At 40.6% G+C, this 27,359-nt stretch overlaps 1 protein-coding gene across 1 annotated transcript in view; it reads right to left on the reverse strand.

The window, feature by feature from the left end:
- Positions 1–2,358: 2,358 nt before the first annotated feature.
- The window catches only part of LOC137172173 (glutamate receptor ionotropic, NMDA 2C-like), a 68,072-nt gene continuing 43,071 nt past the window's right edge, over positions 2,359–27,359 (reverse strand). The window contains exons 9-16 of the mRNA XM_067576461.1: positions 18,460–18,628; positions 16,377–16,530; positions 15,782–15,907; positions 14,023–14,252; positions 10,208–10,368; positions 8,711–8,898; positions 6,613–6,845; positions 2,359–5,321 (exon numbers count right to left, since the gene is read on the reverse strand). Coding sequence (XP_067432562.1) covers positions 3,765–5,321; positions 6,613–6,845; positions 8,711–8,898; positions 10,208–10,368; positions 14,023–14,252; positions 15,782–15,907; positions 16,377–16,530; positions 18,460–18,628 — 2,818 coding nt within the window. The 3' untranslated portion in view covers positions 2,359–3,764. The remainder of the gene's footprint in view (positions 5,322–6,612; positions 6,846–8,710; positions 8,899–10,207; positions 10,369–14,022; positions 14,253–15,781; positions 15,908–16,376; positions 16,531–18,459; positions 18,629–27,359) is intronic.

The raw sequence follows: 27,359 nt of genomic DNA on the forward strand, positions 1-27,359 counted from the left end.
TGTAAATTTCATATAAATGGGATGATGTTTGTCACATAAGGTTGACTTCCTGTTGTCAGTAGGTGGCGCTATGACTATGACTCAATATTGACATGTAGATGTTTTCAAGCCTTGACTTTTATCAAGCATGGGAAATTTGGGGCAGATTGGAAAATGTGAAGTGGAGTTACAACAACTTCCTGTTTCATGTTTTTCACAAAATTGGCTACCACGCCACGCCAAGGGTGTTCCATGAAAGCTCAAAAGCTTCAGAATGTAGCATCGCAAAGGTCTTTCGATGTCACCTACCAAATTTGACATTGCTTAGGTGAAATATCTAGGAGAAGTTTGTTTGAGAAGTATAATGCCTGTCAATGGCTTCACTTTGCAAAAAAATTGCACAGTAAATTAAAAATGGCTGACTTCCTATTGGACTTAGGGTATGGCTCCAAGAGACATTTTTTAAGTCCGCAGATAGTATATCTGCCTACCAAATTTCATACATCTACATCAAATTTAAAGGTAGAGGCATTGACTTTGAAATTTTCTAGTGGACTCCTTGAGTCATTTTACCACACCCAAGCTCAAGACCCATATCAGATATCAAGTTGTGCCTCTTCTGATGCATGTGCAAAGTCTTGTGAGTTTTCGAGAACCCCTAGTTCTTCAAAAATGCTAGAGTCAATGTGCCACGCCCAAATCGAAATATTGAACATGAGTGCAAAGTTTTGTGAATTGTTGTGCGTCCTGAAGGTCTCAAGCATGTTTGTTAAATGAAAATTGACGCACCACATCCAGAATGACTGACCTTCTTTCGGGCAAAATTTAAAAAAAAAAAAAAGTATTATGTCCAGAATGATGAGAACAATGATCCCGCCGAATTGCTCCCTGCATTTGGGGGCGCTATGGAGCCCACTGGCCATGCCCGAGCCCAATCACTACAGAGCTTGCCATTTTTGCCAGTTCTGATGTGTGTGCCAATTTTCATGAGTTTTCGAGCATTTGAGCATTGGGCCCCTGGCACTTTCGTGCTTGGGCCTTAAAAAACATCAGTGCTGTTGGTGCAATCTCTTTTCTGCGCTGTATTTGTGTCATTCAACAGCCAACATGTGTCCCAAACACCAGAAGGATATTCCTCCAGGATGCTGCAACTGATGACTGACCTCCATATGACAAGATGTGAGACAGAGGCTTTGATCAGTGACCAGATCGTCTTCATCTTCTGCATTGCCTTTTTCTCTCCCTTCCACCTCTCATCTTTCCATCCTCTGTTTCCAGCTTAAAGGAAGAGTTAAAATTTTTGGGAAATATTATTTGCTTTCTTGCCGAGAGTTTGATGAGAAGATTGCTGCCACACTTGTGCTAAATATTAAGCAACAGCCAGCTGCCAGTTAGCTTAGCTTAGCATAAAGACTGGCAACGGAAAGAAACTGCTAACAAAATCCACCTACTAGCACCTCGAAAGATAAGCTGAGTAACGTTATATCCATACAAAAGCAGCAAGTCACTGCACCAAGAAATAGTCCCAAAGACTAATTAACAATGACATCATGTTTTCTGTCTCTGGAGAGTAGCTCTGTGTAAGATGCATGGGAACATGGTTCCATTTACAGTGCTACACTAGCTTGTTGTGCTACATATCACGATTTCTGGACTTTGTCTATAAGTTCTTTGAGAAATTTACAATGTAGTACAAAGTCTAGATGTTGTGATATGTAGCAAAGCAAGCTAGCGAAGCTCTGTAAATGGAACCATGTTCCCGCACATACTCAGTGGCATCTGCCTTACACAGAACTCCTCTCTGGAGACTGAAAATGTGATCGCTGTTATAAGCCATTGGAGCCATTTCTAAACAAATTAGCCCAAACTCTTCATGGTGAAGGAACATGGCACCCGATGCAACAGTTTGGCTCAATGACATGTTTTTAATAGTTTTTGAACAACAATGGAGGTCTACAGCAAAAAGGAATAAGATATATCAGGCTTTGGATACACACACAATACCTTTGAGTAGGATGAGTTCAGTGTAGGTTTGACTCTGCACATGAGATTTGCTGACAATAATAAGAATATAGAAAATCGCCAGCAATATCCTTCAAACAAATAAGATATAACGTGTCAAGCAAACGTGTTGCGTGTTAGCAAACTTCAGAGGTGCTGGTAGGTGGATTTTGTTACCTTGTTACCCTGTTTCCAGTAGCTATGCTACGCTAGGCTAAGCTATGCAGCTGATTGAAGCTTCATATGTACCACACAAATACGAAATTGGTATCAATCTTTTCAGCTAATGCTCAGCAAGAAAGCGAGTAAGCGTATTTCCCAAAATGTCTATTCCTTCAAGATTAGCACTTCTCCATAACTATTTCCCTCTTCAATGTAAGCATGAACAGAAACGTAAAGGCTCTTCAAAAAAGAGGCACACATGCATGTTCATCCAAAAAGGCTCTTTAATTGGTTTAAGTGATTAATTACAGGGTGAGGGAGCCAGGTAATATAGATACTAGAATAGCTTTCAATTACCTCATTTAAATTTGATCATTAAACAGTTAGAGGGGATGGGGAAAAAAGAGGGATGATGAAGGAATATAAAAGAGTGGAAAAGAGAAAGTGATGAAAATCTTAATATAGGCCAACTGATAGTTAATACAGTAATAAATATTCCAGTAAATCAGCAACAGCTTTACAAAAAGAAAAACTCAGAATGTGCCAGAAATGTGATTAGAAAATTTTAAGAGTGACTATAAATTCCTATCATATGTAGAATACATGACTATGACACTCAAATAACACATTTTCTCTATATCGATATAGTACCTAGAATACAGAATCTATTTATTGTGAGGCCCTGCGTGATGTTGTGCTGTACTGTAGCCTCACAATGAGACCCAGTGAGGAACAAGAGTCCATGGTTTAAGACACCTAGTGCTGGTCAATGCTGTCCCAATATGTTCATCATTTTGTAGATTGTGTTCATATGGACTGCTTTCACAAAGTCTCTCCTTCCTCTGATTCATCATTAAATGAAGACGTGGAGGGTTTATCTCCAAAACATTATAAATCTTTAGAGAAGTTACCTGAAATTCATTAACAGATGTCTCAAAATGATTATTTCATCCTAAAAAACTGTTGCTCTCCTGTGTCTGGTGTCAAAATGTTCTAAAACTGAATGTCTCATTTTGGAATTAAACTCTGCACGTGAACATTGCAGCTGAATCTTCATGAATCTTGCTACAGTGGCTGCTCATTTTTGGTGGCTGTATTTGAAGAGACAATCCCTTATTCCTCCACTATTTCTTCTCAGCTGTAAACAGTTCATCTACTCAACGACACCCACGACTGAATCCCACCCATCCACAATCAAATATACACAACACACACACAGCATGAAAACTCTGGTTATAGTTTAACCATGCGCCAACACCGTGGACTGTTGTAAATCTTAGTGCACATTAAAGCACAGAAAACACACAAGCGTTGTTGTGGGAAAGCAGCAAGTGAATAAAACCTGCCAACTCCAGCTTTCCACAGCTTTCTCGAGGATAAATTGGTAACAGTGCAGTCTTATTATCTTACTGTAGTGTACATCAAATCAGTCCTAAAACATCTGTAAAATTTGCAGATCCAAACTACTATTCTTTACCACACAAAGTCACATAGAAAATCGACAATTACTTCAAGTTATAACCTCTCCCTCTTACCCAACCCCCTCCACAGTGGTCACCTTTAAGAGTCTTGTCCTCTATAACTCTTTAGAGTCCATCCTATGAGGTCCTTTTGGTTTCCCGTCACACCTCAGACTGCAGACTGGACACGCGTCTCCAGGGACGAAGCACACAAGGGCTCCCTGCAGGCTGACCCACGACTCCCTGACCTGACTGGGCCTCTGATCCAGTCTGGGACCCCTGATAGACCCCATAGGCCCCATACACACTGTCCTGGTACAGCAGGGCCCGCTGGCCCCCACATCGCCCACCACCACAGGCCAGCAGCTGGCACACTGGGCTGGGGCTCAGGTGGCTGCTGGAGGCCTGGCTGTGGTGCTGCAGGTCTAGGGGACCATGGTAGAGGGGTAGTCCAGGGTAGGAGTTCAGGTAGTGGGCGTACTGTCTGCTGAGCAAGCTGGTGGCTCTCCGTACCATCCCTCGCCCTAACCCAGTCCCATGTCCCACTGCTTCTCCATACGTCGGGAGATGGGCGGAGTGGGAGTACCGCAGCCTCTGGCCTTTACGCCCATTGGGCCTCCTCTGGTCCTCCCGTATGTGGAGGTAGGCCTGGTTCCGTGGGAGGCACAAGTTGTTTCGGAGGTGGGCGGGGTTGTAGGCCTTTGCCGGTGTAGTTGGCGTAATATTGCATGGGAACAGGTCTGGCAGGGTTGAAGGTGATTGGCTGGAAAGGGATGACTGGGATTCGTCAAGCTGGCGGACCTGCTCACTGCCCCAAGTGGCTTTAAGGAAAGAGGGGCGGCGGTGCCTGCGTCTTCCTCTCAGCATGAGGTCCTCTGGGGGCCAGGAGCTGTAGTTCTCTACCCGAGGACACATCACCTCCCCTGGGTAGATGCTATCATCACTGGGGGCAGAGATGTGGTTGTCTTGGAGGTGGTTGGCTTTGAGCTCACTCAGACAGATGGGAGTGTTATCATTCTTCTCCTCTCTGTGTTTTCTCCTCTCCACATCGCCGTCCTCGCACTGGAAACTCTTGGACCGCCTTTTCCGTCGGGAGAAGCCTGTTTGGATGTGCTGATTTTGGGGCAAGGAGACTGGGTGAGAGGCGTATATGTCAGGTAGTTGGAGGTCAGCGTAAGGGATGAACGGTGAGTGAGGATGAGTGTCTACATAGAGTCTCCCAGTGGTCTGGTAGTGATGGGGGTGCTGATGTGGGAGCGGCTCACCAACTGCCAGGTGGGGGCTGCTGAGGCTAGACACAGGAAGTGGCCGGTCATATAGACAGGAGGAAGAGCGAGTCGGGAGGGTGTAGCGCAGCGGTGTGGGCCTGGTCACACCCCTCTGCTGTTTCAGAGAGGTAACAGCAGCAAGAGGTGGGGTGAGGGAGCGCTGGGGGATGGAGGAGTGATTCTCCATAACATAAGCAAATCCTCCAGGTACGGTCTCGGTGGCAACTTGTGGAACACGAACAGGCAAGCTACCACCATGCCGACTCAGATGCTCGATGGTCTTGGTGGCATTGTCCAGAGAGCACTCAACATTGGCGGTGGAGACCAGGTCTTTGGCAGTGCGAAGCATCTTCAACATGTTTGCTTGAGCGTAGTTGGAGGTCAGATCAGGTTTGGCCAAGCCGGATGAACGTCCAGGATCCTCCACTCCATTGAAACAACTGTAAATACCCTGAGAGATACAAAAAATGGGTAAAGAATGAAAAAGATAAAGAAAAGAGAGAGTCAAGAGAGAAAAAGAGTTGAAAACAGAAACAGAGGGAAAAGAGAAGAAGGGTGTTAATAAACAAATTATTTGTAATAGAATCAGTAGTTAGCCACAAACTGTTTAACCTTGAGCCAACCTAGTGGTCTTAAGGGGACAATTTCACAGATGAGATTTCAACCATTTGTGCATCTCAAAGTGACAACCCACCTCCTAACTAATAAAAACACCACGGGCAGTAAAATAAAAAACGATTTTCATTAATATCTCATTTCATCACTGAGGCAAGACTTAGTCACAAATTCATTATGCATTCTCCCGGGACTCAAAGAAAAACTGTTTAAGCTGAGAGGATTGCCCCAGTAAACACACACGGACACACACACATGCCTAAAGTTCCCTGCAGAACCAACCGTCTCTAACTGCATGGACAAACACAGAGTCAAATCCCATGACTGCTCTCTGCTTACAGTTGACTGAAAGATCCTGAAAGAGCCAAATTTAATTTGGCCCTTGGGTCCGCCCCATACGGATTAATGATCAGATAGTCATTTAGCCGTTAATCTGATAAAGCCCAGATCCAGGCACAATGGTGTAATTACACAGCAGAGGAACACAGAGGCTGGAGTCCATAGACATTTCCCTGGCCGTAACTTCAGCCAGAGCTTTTCACCTCAATAACCGCATTTCCAAACAATGGCATCAACAAACTCAGTACTGCTTTGGGTTCAATGCAAATGAACATTACGCAATCGAAAAGATAAAATCTGAGTAAACATCAGAATTAGTGCTGCTTTTCTTTCTTTTTATCTCTCATCTCTTGCCTCCCCTCTCATTCTTAATAAGAATACTGTGCCATTTTAGCTAATATTTTAACAAGGCCTTTCAATGATACCATGTAATTACATGCAAATATCCATTTGCTCTGATTTATCATTACATAAAACCCACTTCATGTAAAACAGCATATTAAATGAAAAAAGCAACCAACCAACCAACCACTTAGAGTCAAAATAATCCAGCAGAATAATCTTTCAATCACTCAACCAAGCTGTTATTCAACTAATCCAATTACAGCTAGCTAATCAGTCCCTTAACTAAATAATCAATGTAAAAATCACCGAAGCAATTTCTCAAAACCACTTCCACAAACCAAGCAATCAGCAATCAAGTCAGCTGAGGATACATAAAAAACAAGCAGCTCAGCTTTGACAAAACAACTAATCCATCAATTGACTGATCAACTTGCAAATCTCACCCTGCTGATTGCCAACAGGAAGTCAAGTTTGTGAGACTTGTGAAGAGAGTGGCGTAGTTTCCAGTAGAGCAGGTGTTCCCAAGCAAAGACCAGCAGGCTGAGGCCCATTGCCACCAGCAGCATGTAAAAGACGCCTGCCATGTTGTCGATATCCAGCTTGCTGCTCATCACTTCATTCTTCTCGTTCTGGCAGATGCCCGACAACCACACCGTCTCCAAACGCTGGGTGTCTCCTGAAGAGACGAAGGTTTACAGGAAGAGAGGGGGGGGGAAAGGAAAAGAGAGTATGAGATTATCTGACAGAGAAAGAAAGAGAAAGACATAAAGCAGCTTACAACAACCTCAAGATAACCATTTCTGCATAACCATCTCTACTTTCTTGGATGTGTTCTACGGTACAGTCAGAAAGACAGTGACACATTTTTTGCTCTGTATTGCTCCACTCTGGATTCAAAATGAAACAATGACTTTGAGGTTAAAGTGCTGATGATGAACAAAATAAAGTCATGATATTTAACATTTGGTCCAAAGTCTATGTCTGCTTGCACAGCACAGCAGGCAGAGCAGCGGAGCAAATTCTGGACACTTCTGAGTTTTCTCACTGTTGTGTGTAAATGAGCAGAATGTAAGTTGTTTTCATGTTCCCTTAGTGTTGTCATGCAGCATTTATCTAGTGGGGTTGTTTGTAATTAAGTTATTTTACCGTTTTTGCTGTAATTGTCTCTTAATTACTTAGTTTGCATGGTGGACACTGTATGGTTGCTAATTGGTGTTAGCTTATCAATGTGCTACAGTTGTGGTATCTTTAAATATGTTCAGTAATTTGAATGTTCTTAATTTAGTGCTGCCATAGGGAGTTTCCTGCTTTTACGAATTATCTTCTTAGTTTGCTAAGAGTTATATTTCCCTTTGATTTAGATTTAAAGGGGTACAGTAAATAGCTTTATTGCTTTGAAAGTACATTAACTCACACTTATGTTATCCTTATACATATTGTTTTTTCTCCCTTGTAGACCACACACACTTACTCACCCTAATAAGTGTCCTACCGTGGTGTATGCATGTCTTCTGCACAGTCTACAATAAACCTCCTTAGCTGTGGATCCCCTCTCCTGTCCTGATTCTTTGACTGGAACAATCTCCATACCTGTCGACCCAAACCAATTATCTTTTCTGTCGGGCTTTACTTTGTAGAAATGTGTATGAAATGATGCACAAAACATCTACACTATTTTCATTTGTTGGAATGGTGCAGCATTAAAAACGTGGAGTCTTGGGTTTGAACATTTCCCTCTATAAACATCATATAGCTTACAGTAAATGAAGAGCTGTAACACGCTCATACAGAATGTATATGATACTCTTGGACAATGTTTCTTCCAAAACTTAAAGCTATATAATGGGATGGTATAAAGGGGAAAATTGGATCACTTTCTCCCTGCGATGTACATCCATACATGTTTCATCTTCTTTATGCTTTCGCAGCGTAAAATGCATTTCAGCATGCTGACGAAGCACCTTCTGAATTAGAAGAATTTAGAGCGCTTAAACACATTTCCATTAACTATCATTACATAAGCTTCTCCTCCAGGCCTCTGAACAGGTGGCCACCTCTTGAGCTGAGTCCTACCCAGTGGCCTCCAGGGAGCACGGCCCATTTTATTACTCCGTTACCGTATGTTGACCATAAACACACTATTTATTATGTCATCATGGAAAGCTAAGAGTGAGTGTGTGTGTGTGTGTGTGTACGGAGGGGTGCTCTTAAGCTCTCAGAGGAGGGAGGATATTAACTCCACACCGGCGGCCGTCATGGTGAGTGTGTTTGTGTGTATATAGGTAGGTAGGAAATATGTGTGTGTGTAATAGAGATAATCATATCCCTAGCACTCCCTGCTGTTATGCAGGATATTAACTCTTCCCTGTAAGCCCACTTCCCTGCCGATACAGCTCACACTGAACTGGAGTGATGCCAGTTCTGTGGTTCACATGGAGTTTGCCAGTGAGACGGAAATAAACACAAACATATAAAACTGAGGGAAGCGTGTGCAGGCATTAGGTGTGCATTATATCATATAAGGTTTGGATCAGTGCCCACCGTCTCCGAGGAACTGCAGCAGTGCCAGGTCAATAGGCCGTTTCCAGCGGGAGTCCTTCTCCAGAGCAATGCCATACCCGGTGGTGGCGAACACTTTTCCGCTGCCGATCGTCACCAGCTTGCAGCCCTCATCCTTCCCAGCCATGTAGTTCAAAACAGCAGCGTCATAGATGAAGGCGTCCAGTTTCCTGCATGCAAATAGATCGTCTTTGTTTGAAAGAATGTTTGGCTCTTTCAGTGCTTAATAAGATCTTTCATACATCCTTCCTACATGGTAGCATTACATTTATAACTCTCTCTTTCTCTCTTAAAGGAGACATTTGACATTTTGGGAAATACACTTATTTTCTTTCTTGCTGAAACCACTCCCATATCTGTTCATTCAATTTGAATTTGAAAGACGAGTTTCAGTGGTGCTGGCAGGCAGATTTTTTTCACCTCTGGACAGAGCCAGGCCAACTATTTCCCACCATTTCCAGTCTTTATGCTAAGCTAAGCTAACCCAATGCTTAGTCAAGCTTCAAATTGATCATACAAATGTATGACTGGTATCTCCTCTTCTCTTCTTATTCAAGTTTAAAGTTATATTTGTGATTTATCAAAATGTCAAACTTTTCCTTTAAAAAGGACCACATTGGGGGATTCGCATCTTTGAGCCCATTAAACAAAAATGGTGTCTACTTTCAAAAGCATAACATAGGTTTTTAGATTGCTTTCTTACCTCACAGGCTGCCGTTGCTTTCAGTTCATTAGTAAGAATCAGTTTGCAGAGACTTGAAACGTGCTTAAGATTAGTAATCCATCCAAGTGAACATTTAGTCAGTTTTGTAGAAATGTTTGTGTGACGGTTACATGTGGTACTATAAATTGCGAGCAGAGACACTTCCTTAGACAAAGGTACAGTAATACATAAAGTATTTGGTCATAAACTGAAGTATTGGACAAAGTCAAATTTTGACCTGCTTGTTTTGTTCTGGAGACCATGAATGTTTGAACCTAATTTGAGCCAATCCATCTTGTAGATATAAAGATATTTAACTTGATAAGCAAACACTGTGACCTGCTGGTGGCGTTAGAGGTAATGTGACAAAATGATCACACTGATGGACTAACCATCAAGTTTCAGGCCTCTGAAAGTTAATTTTCATCCCTCACTGTCATAAGGAAATCAGTGTAAACACACGTATACACATCTGTGGTTGATGCGTTAAAAATGTGCAAAATGTGTGTATTGTTTTCAAGTGTTCTGAATGTGAGCTTGTCATGTTTGACAGCACTTTTCTATACAAATTTAGCTGCAGTAGACATGACTTTTTCATCTAAAAATACACCCATCACATTGGCCTAATTCCCAAATAGATGCTACAACACAAAGACGATCTGTATCACCGAAATGTGTGACTTTGGTGTCTAATATCTTCACCCGCAAGAGGGTCGGTTAAATAAAACCTCATATTTATTGATGTAATAGATTTAAAATGTAAAGCAAAATGGTACCCGGTTTTGAGGCTTTCTAGGGCTTCCTCCACCCCTTTCTGGTTGTATTTCATCATGTGTGTGTGCATGTCGGGGTAGTTGCTGCGGATGTTCCTCTCTGTGCTCCCGTTTGGGACCGTCCCGAAGCGGAAAGGAGGGTAATGCTCATGTGGTTTCTGGAACTGTGGGGAGATAAAGGAGGAGAGGAAAGGGAAGGGGGGAGAAGATATGAGAGATGAGGAGAGGGAGAGAAGAAGACCAGGGGGAGTGAGAGGAGAAGAAATAGGAAAGGACAGTGGAGAGAAGGGGGGAAGAGAGGAGGGAGTAATGAGAAAATGGAAAGAGAGGAGAGAGACTGAAGGGAGTGAGAGAAGAATAGGGGAAGACGGCAGAGAGGACGAGATGACAGAAAGAAGAAAGCAAGGAAGGAGTAGTTAAAAGAGTTGGAAGGTGATGAGGAAAGAAGGGAGAGCAAGGGAGAAAAGAGGCAGAAGAGGGAAAAAGTAGAGGAAGAAGAGTAGAAGGAAGTAAAGAGTGTGAGGAAGAGGCAGAAAGAGGGGAAAGAACGGTAAGACGAAGGAGAGGAGTATGCGAGGGGAGCAGAGGAGCGAGTAAAACCAGATGGATGAGAGGAAAGGAAAGATATGAATGAATGGAAAAAGGGAACAGATGAGAAAGAAGGGAGTGATGGGTACGACAGAAGGGGTGGGAATGAGAGGAAAGTAAGAAAAAGAAGGGCAGAAAGAAAGGGAGGAGGAGAGAGGTAAGGAAGTAAGTGGAAAGAGAAGTAACGCAAAGGAAAAATGAAAGAAAAAAGGTGATGGAAGAGGGAGGACAGGCAAGGAGAAGAGAGGAAATCAAAGAAAAGGAAACAGAAGGGTAACGAGAAAAGAGGAAAGGTGAGGAGACTCAAGGAAGGAGGTAAAGGAAAGAACAAAGGTAGAGAGAACCAGAGGAGCAGAAATAGTTGTAAAAAGAGGAGAAAAAGGGGATCGGAGTGAGAAAACAGGAACGGGAGGAATAAAGAGGATGAGGGACTACTCAGTTAAATGAAATCCATTTTAGAGTTATTCCATTTCTTTTTTTTTCCAAAATTGATCTAATCAGCAGCCAAACTCAACGCTGCATGAATGCACTGGACGCCATTCCGCTCACATCAATCTGATTAAATCTTATATCAGTCAACACGTATCTGTTTGAATCATTTCGCTGCCCACAGATGATCCTGATCCCGTTCAGTCTGCGCCCGATCGAAGTTCACATTTCACGAGCTAACGCGTAACGCAGGATGAAGCTGGGTCGCGTCTGTAAGAGCTCAATTAGACTATAAACAGGAAAGATCTATTCATCTTGGTTACGGCATTGACCTTTTGAGCCGAGCACAAATGAATGGGCCAATCAAAATGTGAGCGTGTGAGTGGGTGTGAGTACGTGTGTTAATATAATCACTCTTCAGCTGTGAGTGCAGTGGATTCAGTTTAGATGCTGGACGCCTTTTTTTTTTTTTTTTATAATCAGCTGTTCAAACAAAAGCCCACACAAGAGAGAGCAAATTAGAAATGAAAGGCTGGCAATATTCTACATTTTTCTTATTGTCAGTAAATCCCATGAAAAGACTAAAACCAACAATGAGTTGATCCTACAAACAAGTGTTGTTTGTGTAGCCAAAAGCCTGATTTACTCTGTGCCATAGAGCTCCAAAGGCCTTTTTCACCACCAGACATTTTGACTTACCGATTAATCTGAACATTATTTTCTCGATTAATCGATTGTTTAGTCAATATAATGTCAAAAAGAAGTGAAAAACCCCCCATCACAACTTCCCTGAGACCAAAGTGATGTCCTTAAATTGTTTGTTCATACAAGCAACAGTCAAAAACCAAAAAATATTTCATTTACTATCATATATGATTGAAAAATGCAGCAAATCCTCATATCTGAGAAGCTGCAACTAGCAAATATTTGGCATTTTTGCTTGAAAAAATGTCTGAAACAATTATTCAATCAAAGTAGTTAAAGACTGATTTTCTTTCAATTGACTAATCAATGAATCGTTGCAGCTTTAAACATGTTGCTAATATCATTAACAATCACTTCAGCTGTACATCATGACAGTGTGACAGTCAATATGCACAATACCAGGACTCTGAAACTGAAGCAGCTGGATGGAATTCAGCCATCGTTAATTATTTTTTATCATTTACAGTACTAATCAAATGTTTAGATACACCTTCCCATTCCCTTGAATTGGAAAGTGTGTCTGGTACTGTACACCTGTGCTTTTCTTACTGTGACATGTCAACATGTATTCAAAAACACATCAATTAACCACATTGTTGCACTACATGACAGGGAATGGGAATTGTAGCTTATTTAATTTCAATTAAAAACATTCCTGGTGATGTAAACACTCACTAGAGCACCAACTGTGTATTAATTTGCAGCTGAAAATAGTCCCCAACATATGCACTATACTACTGTTTGAGTAACTTCAGCTAAAAACCACAATGCCTTGCTGTTTCAGGAAACAATTTCATCTTTTTAAACTGTGAAACTATACATTTATGACCCATTTTTAAAAAAATGTACGTCTTAGGAAATGGCTTGAGCTCGGAAAGTACCCCACCTGGTACCCGAGATGGACTGGGTCGAAATTAAATCAGTCTAATCAGGTCAGGTAAGGCCCCATTTTATTGCAGTGAGAATCACAATCAGCTCTTATCACATGGTGAGAATAGGAGAGAAATGTGTTTTTGGCTGCCTGTTAATTGGTGGCACATCATGCTGCTGCCAGTGTTGGTGTTTCTCTCTCGGTCTTATTATTCTCTGTCGTTTTCAGATTGACTTCTGACTCTTCTTGGGTCCCTTTTGCATCTATCTACATCTTATTTACATAGCTCTTTTCATTGGATTTGCTGATAATAAAAAATATAGAATAACACCAGCCTTATCCTTTAAACCTAGATGTGAATGCAGCTTGCCTACAACCTAAACCCGCCTAATGCTCTGTTGTAAGATCTTAGAATTAGGGGGCAGCTGAGGTTGTGTTCTTCAGGGTGATGTATATTAGTCCCTTATGCTGTGGGACATAATGAATCTGCATAAAGTTAATATAGTCAGTTAATACAGTCATAGATCACTGAGGTGGCTCAGCTGATCCCTGCCTGGGAGTTGTTTTCGCTATCTGTGAGGAATGAAATGCTTTCTTGTAAAGCTCCTCTGAGGCCCTGTTTCCAGTTTGTGTGTGTCTCTCTCACACACACACACACACATTTAAGTGGTAGAGAAAGTGTGTGGGTGTTGTTTTCCTCAGTGGCTTGACTGTTTTTAAATCATTTGACATTTTGCGAACTTGTTTTAACAGTGTGAGCGAGACGAGAGATGGAGACGGCACAGAGGGAATATTGATGAACAGACCAAAATACTGACAGAACAAGTCGAGACTCAGACACCATCTGTATTGACAGAAGGCAGTAATTGATCAATCAGTCATGCTACTGGACTCCCCACTGATAGAAAAAGGACAAAGACATTCAACACAAAGTCCTTTTATTTGACTTCATCTTACTTGACTTCATCTTAAAGGTTTTCTGCGAGGCTTTTGTTTCTCTCCCATTCATGGTTTATTAATCGATGCGGAGTGATGAACACAAGAAAAGAAATGATGTGGGATGAGCTGGATTCAAATGCAAAGACGTCGCTCCATATATCACCGCTCCACAAAAACAGCCTGCTTTTCTGTACGTCTGAGCGGACTTTCAATAATTGTCCTGCCTCATAATGATTCTGAGGTTATTATTACAAGTTAAAGTCTTTATGTTTATTCAGTCTCTTACCTTCTTGTCAGAGAGCCCTGAAACAGTGTCGATATATTGTTCCTGGATCATGAAGGCGGCCAGGTTGGCAGTGTAAGAGGCCAGGAAGATAACAGCAAAGAAGGCCCAGACCAGGACCATGATCTTACTGGTTGTCCCCTTAGGGTTTTCAATGGGGACCGAGTTGTTGAAGACGATGCCCCACAGCAGCCACACTGACTTCCCGATGGTGAAAGTTGGACCACCAGGAGCTGAGGAAACAGATGGAGGAGAGCGTAAGAGAGTCTGTTTCAGTGTAACAAAGTCCTGTACTCAATATGGAGACATTCCTCATCCATACTAAGAAAAGAAAGGGCTCTGGATTGGTTCACCCAAATTCCACAAATCGTGTCCAAACACGTAGTGGGGTAAACCTGCAGAAGTGTTTTATATGCAGCATGTTGGAAAATACAAATATTTAGCAGATAGTTTTGGTTTTATTTGCAGGATTTCAAATAAGATTATTTGTGGTGCTCACAGCATTGAAAAACGACAAAAAGATTCAGTGGCATCATCCCGTTCCCTGTTACTCTGGATGATCCATAGACTACGCTGTCAACGGTTTTCATCAACAGGTTGCCCCCTAGAATTACACGTATATGCCTCTTCTAATCTGACGCCACTGCGACTTTGTTAGGGTTAAAATAACATTAAGATCAGGAAACATTGGTGTTAGTGTTAAAATAATAATAGGTTAGGGAACAAGGTGGTTATGGTTAAAATAAATCAATATTGGCTGTTCGTACGAAACGGAGAGCGACCACCTCCTCCATTTGTGGACTTCATGGATCTATAACATCACATCATTTCCTCCTTTTCTCCTGATGGAAAGGAGTCATAATTCTTACAGCTGTTCGAACTCTTTTTCAGTTGAATATAAAAAATATGATATCAGGCATTTGTTGAGCGGTAATGAAAAAATATGTTTTTTCAGGGGTGAACTGACCCTTTAATACATTTTTGCCAAAGATGGATTGACTAGATCGATTTTTAAGTCACATATTTGTTTCGACATGTTCTGTCATCAAACAAAATACATCTACTGTTCACCGTATAAGTATTCATGAGCCGTCTCATGCCCTTCTGCAAACTTCCAAACAGCAGCACAATTTCACAGCCTCAGCCCGTTTCCATCGCTCTCTGCCACCGTTGCTCATGTGCAACAACGGAGGGTGCCACCGCCATCAATCACACTTCGATTAGCACAGCGACGAATGCTAATTAAAACAGGAAAATGACCTTTCGGACCTGGAGACGAGGCACGCTCTGTCAGTGCTGCATTCTGGGATTGATTAGCCCTCACCCCCAAAATCCTGTTGAGGAACTCTTAACATTGCAGGATGTGCAGATGAGGGTGGATTTAGTGGCACGCACACAGGATTACAGTAAAATACTCTGTAGGATGCAAGTTAAATTGCAAGAGTGAATTTGATGGATGTTTTTTTTTCTTTTTCAGGTCTGGGCCGCAAAGTAATTAAATTCATAGGAATGTGTGCCATCTGGATATTTTCCAGTTACAAACAAATACTAGTACTAAAGTTGCTTGCCATATTACAGTCTAAAAAAAGCAGAGTATGCTAACACATTGACAATCTATAATTGATGTGAATGCGTGCCTTTCTGGCAGTCCTGTATCCCTCTGTTGTGATGATGCAATAGTGATTATTTACTTGCCTATCATCCACTACACTCAGAAAAAACTTCCACTTGTGACAGAAAAGCAAATAGGTGTAAAACTCACCTTTGGCGCTCACCAGACTACGGTTGTAGCCAACAGGACTGAAGTATTCAAACACAAAAACCGTCACCGCCACCACAGTCAGGCACATCACAAACATCATGACCCAAACTGCTGGGCTGTAGGGTTCTGGAGGAGAAGAAGTGAAGAATTAAAGTAAGTCTTTTGTACTTCCTGCTTCTAAATCTCAGCCTGTGATGGGGGTCACCATGTGCGGTCGCAGGATAGCGGAAGGGAGAAAGCAACAAACCCAGACTGATGTGAAAATGAGAAGACAGAAATACACCGTTGAGGATTTTGTGATGAATTTCGTTGTTTGAGGTTTTGGAAAAGGGATTTAGGTGTGTGTGCAGTACGTAAGGGGATTTAGTTGTAGGCCACAGTTATTGGCGGGATAAAAGCTTAATGGGAAGTTTCCTGAAGCGTCTGCAGAGACAGAACTCGTTTAAGTAGGCCATCCTGGGAGAAAGTGGTGAGAAAGAAGGTGGCAGCAATACGGCTAACACGCACACAACACTCCAGGATGACGGATGTACGACCCGTTTGAACTAACAGAATCAAACTGAAAAGGATTCGAAGACGCAGTTGATTTTCTCACCGAGAAAGGCAGATGGGGAAACTGTCCCGTTGCTGCGGGCTACCATTACGCTGATGCCTGTCTCAACAAACGGCACTGAGAAGTCAATGATTTCCGAACGTTCCTCGTTTATAGTGAGAGAGCCGATGGCCATGTCAGCTCGTCTATACACAACCTGAAAGGAAAGACAGAGACAGAAAATAAAATAAAATTAAGCACTGCAAAAGCATAGTGAGGAATTCAAAGTGGTCATAAAAAAAAAATAATAATAATAAAACTTCCTTTCCTGTATTTATTCTGTATTTGTATCTGGCTTTTTTTGGTGACTATACTTCAAATTATGTAAAATAGACCTGAATGGGTATATTTTATTGCAACAAAATCTGCTTTCCATGAGTCCCAAAAGACTGCAAAGCTCATCTTTGCTAAAAAGAGAGCAAATTTTGAATTGCATGAGCAATCCTTTTTGAACATCGAAGCCACAATGCAGCACACACTTTGTGCTCCACACTATAAGGCGTCACTCTAATAATGGCTTTCTGCAGAGATGAATGAAAAAATATTTGTCTCATCATCTGAACATCCAGAGCAAGAGAATGCTACATCTCAGGAGCGCTCAAGCTTGCTTTTCTGCAAAGCAGAGAATTTTGCAGAGAAATCTTTCTGTCATAATGGAGAACACACGCACTTACTGTAGATGCACAACCAGAGCAGAGTGCTTTAAGGCACAAAAACACAAGCAAGAAGGCTCTCCTGAGGAACACCTGTTCAAGGTGTTTCACTCTCACATCCAGCTGTGTTTGATGTGGCTTAGTGTGTAGAACATGTGTATTCACTCCATATGTGTACACATGGCCTCACACCACTGACCTAGATAAAACCCATCAAAGAAACACTCTCAGCCATGCAAGGCCAGTGTCACTTAATATACTATGTGTCATTAATACCAACTGTACTGTAGTGCAGAAATGGGAAGTAACTACAAACATCTACTCATGTACTGTCCACAGGTACAACTTTGAGGTGCTTATACCACTACATCTGTGTGAAAGCTATAGTAATTCATATTTTACAAGTAAATCTCCAAAATGTTGGCTTTTCAGGAGCTCAGAAAACAGCTGTATTTCAGCTCCAAGACACAAAATGCATTTCAGCCATTATCTAAATCATTTTTTAAATTGTTCTATGACTGGCATGAAAGCATGAAACTCCCCAAACATGAGACACCAGGTTTCCACACCTCATCCTGCTTCCTCTTGATGGGAATTAAAGCTAATTTAAAGGGGGCGTATCATGTACGTTTCCAGGTCTTTATTTATATTCTGGGGCTCTACTAGAATATCTTTGCATGATTTAAAATTTTAAAAAATCCTTATTTATCTTATACTGGCCCTTTATGCAGCCCCTCAGTTCAGCCTCTGTCTGAAACAGGCTGTTTTAGCTCCTGTCTCTTTAAGGCCCCCTACCCGATGAGCTCACTCTGTATATCCGCTCATGTTTGAGCTTGAATCCAATCTGAAATACATATTCAAGTGGACAACATGTACAACTCATGGAACAAAATTAGCAACAAAGACTACAGAACTGACGGCTGTTTGTGGGCATGTGTTAAAAATCTGACATCAGTTTGATGAGGAAGTAGAGGGAAACTTTCAAAGCAAGCTAGTTCGTTCTTGAAAGTAATTCTACGCAAATCAATATGTTTTTTATCACAATAACAAGGGATCAAATAACTGTGTGTGCATGGCTTGTAGTGACAAAACCTACAGCGAATTATCAGCTCCTCCTCAACAGGATTCATTTGGTTGATTAAACTGAGCGTTTAAATAAGGAATATGTGCTTTTACTGCAAGTAGTCTCCACCTTCAGTGTTTTAGTCTGTTCTTCTGTTCTGGATAATATCTAATACACACTTAACTTTCCTTAAATTTAATTAGGGCATGCCATAGCCCTAAGCTACATTTCAGATCAGTGAATGAACATTTTAGAGACACCTTGCTCTAATAATTGTCTGTAGACTGCGCGACTCAATGCAGCAGCTATACACACACTGGCTGCTGCGTACAGGGATTTATTCTTTAAATAACTCAGCCCTCAGTCTCACCTCTCCAATCATGCCGTTCCAAATCCCACGGACCAGCTTGCCATGTTTTCCGTTGGTGACCAAGTAGAGGTCATAGGAGAACTTGATGGTGCGAGACAACTTCTTCAGGATGTCTATGCAGAAGCCCTTACAGCACAGTTTGGTGTATGACTCAGAGTGGCCGCTGATACTGTGAGGAAGAAAGCAGAGTCACATATACAGTAAATATGGTTTTGTGATCAAAAACCCTCCCACTGATGGGACAGTTGCTATCTTTAGCGTCTCTGACTGAAGCTGTTGTTTTACTTTGTTTCAGAGAGTGAGTGATAAATAATCGTCGGCTTTCGTGATGACAGTTACCATTGTCTATGGCTGCAAAGTGAAGGGCAGGAGATGGCTGGCTCATTAGCTAAAATCAATGCCTGTTAACAAGGTGTATTTCAGAGAGAAGGGGGAGACGCCTAAAAATTGCCAACACTCACACACACATACAGGCTGTGTGGCAGAGCCCACATAGGATGGTTGAGCGACTGTGATGGTTTCTAATCAAAGGCCATTAAGGTGTGTAGCATGTGAAGGACACACACAGTTCCTCTCTGTGGCCTCGCTACTTAATGGGGTGTAGAGGAAGAGAACAGAAGGACAGGAAATGGTGAAAAAGGAGGAAAAAATAATAGAATGAAAATTAATAGAGAACCACTCAGCAACAGTGGAAAATGGGTTGAGAATGGGGCAAACAAACTTTAGGTTAACATTCATAAGGAACTCTTTAAACCACAATTAAGGGTAAATCAAAGAGTCACGACAATACTTGTGGGTAGGATATATGAAAGGTTAAAGAATTGGGAATTAAAGGGGCTATAGGTCTTTTTGGAAGCATGCTAACAACATTGCCGTACTTTTTTAATGTAAAATGTAATACAGTATATTGCGTCTCTTAGGGGTTGGTCTGGATCTCTTGGTTAATATGTAAACACATATTGGCAGCTGATACAGTGCACCACAATGACCAGTTACAGTCACACACCACCTCAAGTTGGTACAAATGGAACCTGTGCAGATGTTTTTTCCTTTGTTCCTTTTTCTTTTTTTCTCTTCTTATTCTTTTTTCTACTCCTAAACTCACTACTCAAGACAACCCAAAATGAGGTCGAGCTAATCTCTAAACAGGGGACATGACAAAGCTGAAAATAAGCTCATGTTAATGGGCAAAATAACAAAATTAAGAGGAAAAAGATTGTCCTTCAGTTGAAGAAAGCTAAAGGAGACGTGCTCTTCTTTCAAGAAACCCATCTGAAGAAAAAGTTGGGTAAAATGATTGAGGGACTAATTTACTCCAGTTCAGTTCAGTATGGATCAAAAAAGAGGGGAGTAGCCATAATTATACAACCACACATAGCCTTTAAAGAGGAAAATTACATTGTTGATAAAGAGGACAGGTTCGTTTTAGTATTTGGCAAATAGAGTCAATCACTGTTTCTTTTTTTATACATATACTACGCACCAGAAAAAGGCCCAGAATTCATGTCTGAAATAATTGAACTATTAATGACAAAAAGCAGAGAAATTACTGTAATGGGAGGAGACCTGAATATCACATTAAGTCCCAGATTGGACTCTTCAAATAACAAAGCACATAGAGCTGACAAAGCATCATCAATTTTAAGGGGAATAATCTCAGAGTTTGGACTAGTAGATACATGGCGGATGCTAAACCCAAACAAACAAGCATATACATATTATTCAGGTAGATTCTCAATTTACAACGGATTGTAAATTAGACAGAACTTTTTTTATGTTCAAAAAAGATGTAGATGTCCTGGTTCTGTCCCAGCCTTGTCCTGTGTCCCTCCACCAGTCCAACAGATGCCCTCTGACTCTTTCTCTGATTGTTGAACTGGACTGAGTGGGAGGAGGACAGATAAATTCCAGATTATATTTAAGGACTACTTGAGATTCTGTTGCTCCTTGCAGTGAACCTCCGTCCAGTCATTTAACTGCCTAGTTTGTAATATATATGCTATTGGAAGATCAAACAGAAGTGTAAGCTGAAATCACCTGGTTTAGTATGAGAATGTTTGTTAAATTACCAGATTGTTTCGTGAATGTGTTTCAGGCTGGTTTCACTGAGCTGCCAGGTGCAATCAAGCAATTCACATTCCAAGTTGTGATATACCCGTTTTTGTAAAATGGTACAGATCTGTGTTTTGGAATTTTCCCTCTGGTTGTTTAGACTGGACTGATTAGGAGAAGGTTTATTTGAGTTGTGTCTTTAAAAGATTCTGGCATTATAATTATTTTAGTTGCCTTTACTAGTTAGTCCGTTCTCTGTGTCTTCCTGATTTTTTTACTGGGCGTGTCTGTTCTTTGTCTCTCTGTTTCCCTCCTTTGCCATCTACACACCTGTTCTGTATCAGCCTCTTCAGCCTGCTCCCAGTGTTTCCCTCAGACTATCAGCTCCTTGCCTATTCCCAGTTTGGTCACCTGTTGCCCATTCCCTCATTAGTTCTGTTTGTATTTAATCCCTGGTTTTCAGTTCCCTTTTGTTGGATCCTCTGTTCAGTTTGTTCTGCTCTGCGTTGTTCTGTTTGTTCTGCTCTGCGTTGTTCTGTTTGTTCTGCTCTGCGTTGTTCTGTTTGTTCTGCTCTGCGTTGTTCTGTTTTGCTTTTGACCTGCCAGCTTTGTTTTTGCCTTCACAAGCCCCGAATAAATAAGTTCATCTTCAGCCTTGCTCTGCCTGATGTCTCCTGTATTTGGGTCTGCCTGCACCACTTCCCTTAACAGCAGAGTTATTTGAAACATGCAAAGTAGGCACAAGGGATTTATCAGATCATGCCACAGTGACCATAAATATAAACCTTAATATGGAGGAAGAAGAAAAATATGGAGGTTAAATTCACTTTTGCAAGATAAAATATGAGCACTCTTGTTTGCTCTGTTTGGTAGTTTTAGGTTGGGACCCTAGGGAAAAATACGCATTCAAGAAAAGGTTTTTAAGATCTTTTATTCAAATACTGTAGAGCACAACATTTTTTAAACATTGTCTTTTACAAAATAAATAAAATGTTAAAACAGTAACAGTGCAGCACAAAAACACACTATGAATTTAGCAAAAAAATCAAAAATGTGCAATAATGTCACTACAAGCTGTAGTGCACACAAATGTTCACACATTGTCTTTTACAAAAAAAAAAATTATAGGTGGGTCAGGGTAAAGGACGGAGGGCTATCGTCTGCATCCAAGTGGCTTGCCTGCCGGGTGGGTTCAACTGTGTGTTGCGGTGAGGATGTTGGACAAGGGGGACAGACTGTGATGGTGACATTGGCTGATACCAGGGGTAAGAGGGCATCTGCCCAGGAGGGCGTTAAGCAGAATTCATTGTAGAGGAAAGAGATGCAATGGACTGCATCAGCATCCCAAACAGTTTCTCTTCATGGGCATGCTGTGCTCGTTGCAGAAGCACCTCTTCATCCTTGCTGTTGCACATGGCTTTGGAAGAGGCCTCCAAAGTCATTTCGAATTTAGTCTTCCATCTGGTCTGGACACTGTAGACAAGTAGACGGTCACTTTAATGATGATGATGATGGAGAGGAGGAGGAGGAGGAGGATTGGGATGATAATGATGATGATGACGATGTAGCAGCAGCATCTGGTCCAGTAGTATCTACTAATACAAGTAAAAATAAGACATTATAGCCAGCGTTCATTGGGTGGAAAAAGACAATGCAGCACAGTGTTTCAAAGTTTCTCAACAAACTACACAGTGAAATTGACAAAAGCAGACTAAACCTATTAACTAACACACAAATTACATACGTACATGTTATATTTTATATATTACTTATACTATTATACATATACATAGATAGCGTGTGGTGTATATACATGCACATATGTCAGATACATGTATACATGCATGCAGCCCCAGCTGCTAACGTAAAGGGTATGTTAGCTTGAAAACAATAACCACACACTAACATTAACCACATTCATAACGTTAGGACTAAGGTCAGATTGTTGAATGCATTTTAATATAATACAAGTTAATTTCTCAAACTAGGTACATACCATCACTGTTGCCATCGTCACCGTCTGTTTCAGCAGGCGTACTGTTGTCCATCATGACTGCTACATCTACAGTGGCATCCATCATGGAATTGAAAAGAAGCTCTTGGTTGTTGAGCTCGGAGTCCAACACGTCACCACCAGGACAGAATGATGGTTGGTCTCCTAGCACCCTGTCCAATTCCTCACAAAACGGACAGCTTATCCTGTTCCTACTGGACTTGTTGTTTGAGTTCTTGGCTTTTCTGAAAGCATTCTTGAGGTGTTTCCTCATAAGTCACCCACTTGCGATATGAATCATCCAGTTTTTGTTGTACTGACTCTTCGGCCCAAATGGAAATCAGACAGCGTGTTTCATATGTAATCCATCCATGACAATTAATTTTGCCTGTTGTTTCTTCTTCTTCCTCTTCTTCTTCTTCTGCATGTTAATATGACGTCATTGTAGTGCCAATGAGTACGTGCTTACACAGAGGACGTCAGTTGAGTATGCAGTTCTTCAGTGTGGCCCAGGACACATTGCGTACACACTGCTAAAAGAATGTGGCCACATGCGGCCCAGACCACCTCCGAATGTGGTCTGAATGATCTTATCTCAATGAGTATTGGGTGTGTTGACACCTGTACTTAGAGCTGTCCACTTGTGAGCGGATCACCCAAGACACATTTTAATGCCAGGTGTGAACAGGACCACTGTGTTATTTTTAACACATCTGTGTTGAAATATTTGAAATGTGTTAGATGTGCTAACAGACTGATTGTGTTGAAAGCAACACAAAATGTGTTGTCCTTAACTAGACATGCTGGTGTGTTTAAAAAATGAACACATTTTTAACACATCTGTTCTGAGAGTGTACCCAGTAGGCTGTTGTCAGATAATATTAGATGGATTTTAAATATAATAGACTATGCACAGAATAATAACAAAACTTTTACTTTTAATATTAGATGCAGAGAAAGCCTATGACCAAGTGTTGCGGCCATTTATGTGTGAGATTGTAAGTAGATTTGGCTTCCAGGAACAGTTTTGTATGTAGCTCCAAGGAATGTATAAAAAATACAATGTCTAGAGTAAACGTTAATGGCAGACTGTCCAGAAGATTTTCAAACCCTCTCTCACCAGCTCTCTCTCAATTATATTTGCAATTTGTATAGAGGCAGGAAAAATAACAACACTAAAGATGTAAGTATAAAAGAAGAACAACATAAACTGGAATTATATGCAGACGATGTGATCATTTACTTAACATCCTCAGATCAATCTTTACCAAACTTAATGGAAACAATCTCAGAATACATCAAGTAGTCAGGCGATAAATTAAATGAAAATAAATGTGAATCACTAACATAGAAAACAGATATCACCAGAACTCAAAGATAGATATAGATTGAAATGGGATTTAAAGAAAATTAAATATTTGGGAATCTCTTACTGGAGACATAAAAACCCTGTATAGAGATAATTACCAAGTTTTGGAAAATAAATTGAGCCAAGACTTCAACAGATGGAAAATGGTAACAGAATCAGTACTGAGTGGAGTAGAAATTGTGAAAATTATGATTCTTCAACAATTGTTATTTCAAACCTTACCAATACCAATTCCACATACTAGATTTAAAAATGCTTTCGAATTATATATGGAAGTATAAAAGACTTAGTATGCTAACCCAATTTAATGAAAAGGGCGGGCTTAGCTTTCCAGATTTATTAATCTATTTTCATGCTACGTAAGTAGATATAATAATGAAATGGATGAATAATGGAGTCAAAACTAAATGGAAACTAATAGAAAAACAATCAACACTAATAGAATTTGGAACACTAGCCTACTGCAAAAATACAACAGAAATAATAGATGCGTAGAAAATACATTTATAAATTGGAGGCATATTGTTAAGTATATAAACTTGACAAAGAAGGCAAATATTTGAGAGAGATGGTGAGTGATCTGGATAAATTACTAAAAGAGGCAGGATAGGGATTACAAATGTATTCATAGATAATTACAAATAATATGATAGACTCATTTGAAACATTAGCAACTAAATTTAATAGGTAACAATTTCTTTAAATATTTACAAATAAGGAGCTATCTCATGAAATGGCAGAGAGAAAATAGAGTCAGAGAATGCATGGGTTACTGGAATTTATAAACATGAGTGAAAATAGTAAAATCTCAAAACTGTATAAAATCCGACAAGAAACAAAGGTACATGCGGACACCAAAGAGAAATGGGGAAACAGTTTTGTAAGATTGGAAAGAAGCCTGTAAAAGAATTTTCAAGACAACACAATCAAAATATTGGAAAGAATTCGCCTGGAAAATTAACATGAGGCTTTTTGTAACACCAAAAATCATATCAAAGTCTACCAGGCAGTGGTGAATGCTGGAGGGAATGTGTGGAACAGAAGCAAACCATGCACACATTTTTCATTTCTGCCCAGTGTTGAAAACGTTTTAGGGGGGGAAGTTCAGGAGAAAGTCACAAACATTTTTCATTTAAAGAAGCAACCGTCCAATATTATATTAGGTACCATCCCATTAGAAATAGAGAGGGAAGGAGAAAAATATCTGTATACAATAATACGCAGAGCCACATTAAAACAAGTCACACAGAATTGGCTGGACGTTAAACCGCCATCTATTAACACCTGGAACTAACAGTCGAAGAGATCAAAGAAATGAAAGAATCACTTATAAGCTGAGAAACAGAGAGGAGGAATTTAAAAGGAACTGGAGGAAATGGGTCACGGAAATAGATGGAGTGGAACAGTAAAATATACTGCAGGACCCCCTTACATCTTTTCCTTTTTTTTTCATTTCTTTGGTTATGCCTATAGTAAAATGTATAAATATGGCAGGATGAATGAAACAAGTGACAAAACCTATAATTTGTAATGTAAAAACATGCAATATAGTTAAAAAAAAAAGGGCAGCAGTGGACATTAAAAGTCAAAAACAGAGAGAGAGAAACTGAAAAGGCACACTCTCTAACATAAAGATTTATGCATTAGTGTGCACTCACAAAAAATAAATCTCTTTTTTTTTCACTATCCAGCTGCCATAGTGGAGGCCTAAAACCTATGAGGGCTGAGTCATGGTGTGTGTGTGTGTGTGTGTGTGTGTGTGTGTGTGTGCAACTGACTGCTTCAAGATGTCAGTGAGTCAGCATAATAGCTGAACAATGATAAGAGCATGTGAGTGAATAAATGAATGATAGATTGAATGGAAAAAAGAGTCAAACAAGAAATTAATATTCAGCTGATTATTTTCACTGGTCTAAGTGTTCATTCTAGACAAATTTAAGTGTTTTCGAAAGGCATGCTTCTTTCACCAGAGTCAATAGCTCTGATAAAAGCTGCGTTAATTAATTGCTGCAGGAGCTGGCCACCTGTCATCATTATACACACTAAACTAATGCACACACACACACAGACACACCAACAAACACATGCACACATATAGTACAGTATCCTCTGAGGATTAGCAGCTGTTGTGTTGTGTTGTGTGGTGTGTTCTCCATAAAATGCCCAGAAACTAGTGCAGCGTGGAGGGAAGCACCATGAGGGAGTTGGACCACAGAGAGAAAGAGGAGGACTATCAGCCGAACGGTAGGCAGGAAACACACGGCGAATGACAGCCGCTTCAGTTTGGAGGGAAAGGAGGGCAAGAGAAAAAGAGGAAGAGGAGGATAATTGAAATTGCCACAACTGCGATAGGTGTAGGAATGATGAGGAAAACACAGGAAAGTTAGTGTCCTACAGTCATTGTGTGACTGTATGTTTGCAACAAACTATGATTTCAGGTTAATCTGTGTATTGTTTCAATGAATCGTTTATGAATCGTTAATGAATAGTTAATGAATAGTTAAAAAATGTTCATTAAATCCTAGAGCCAAAGGTGACATCTTCAAATGGCTTATTTGTCAAAGATACCAAAGACATATTACGCGGCTAAAAGTGTGTCAACACCCGATAAACGGGACACCACAACAAAATCTTTGCCACCACGGCAAAAAAAATCACAAAAGAAAACAAAACATTCCGCAATCAGTCATCTCGTCTTGATGATCCGATAAAATCAAATGTTTAATAATATCAGAAGTTTCTGGTTCTCTCCAGCACCAAATGGGAAGCAGCAAACTGGGTACTAGTTACTAGGGTAACAAACGAAAAAAACCTCCTCAAATACCATCTCACACACACACGATAGACAGTGAATTAAGTGTTATGAGTCTGTGTTTAACTCAGCGTGTATCTGATCCACAAAGCAGCGCATATTTTAGTGAAAAATCTGAATTTTTGAAACGGTTCACGTCTCCTTCCCACAGTCTCCTCCCACTAAAACAGCGCAGCTAACCAACGGAGGCTGGAGGCACAAATACTGTTTATCTTTATATATATATATTGATGCCGAATTGACAAGAAGACTGTGAACATATGACACCCTTTTTATCTCTAGCGTTATGTGTTTTTGCAGACATGTATGGAGGAATTGTTAATGTCCTATTTCTTAAAGGGAGTTTGGTGTAATATTTTCCCCAGAGAGCACAGGGAGCTTCAGTTTAATTCAAACTGCTAATATTTATATTTTTTAAGGTTATGTCAACACTACAGAAACACTAGGTAACTGCTAAAGTATGATAAGGTTGTCTGACGTCGACTACTGTTAGTTATTGGTTTGATTAATGGTTTACATTCTAATAATGTGTGTTTGTATTGATTTACTGACGGTGGCTGATCCGGCTAATTGTACTCAGTTTCTAACGGCACTATGCAGTAAATGGTTGCCCTTTGTGTGTGTGTTTTTAAACTACTTTCCTAATTAAACATGATGTGCTTGATGGTGTTATT

The sequence above is a fragment of the Thunnus thynnus genome, chromosome 20 (genome assembly GCF_963924715.1).
Source record: "Thunnus thynnus chromosome 20, fThuThy2.1, whole genome shotgun sequence".
Lineage (NCBI taxonomy): Eukaryota > Metazoa > Chordata > Actinopteri > Scombriformes > Scombridae > Thunnus > Thunnus thynnus.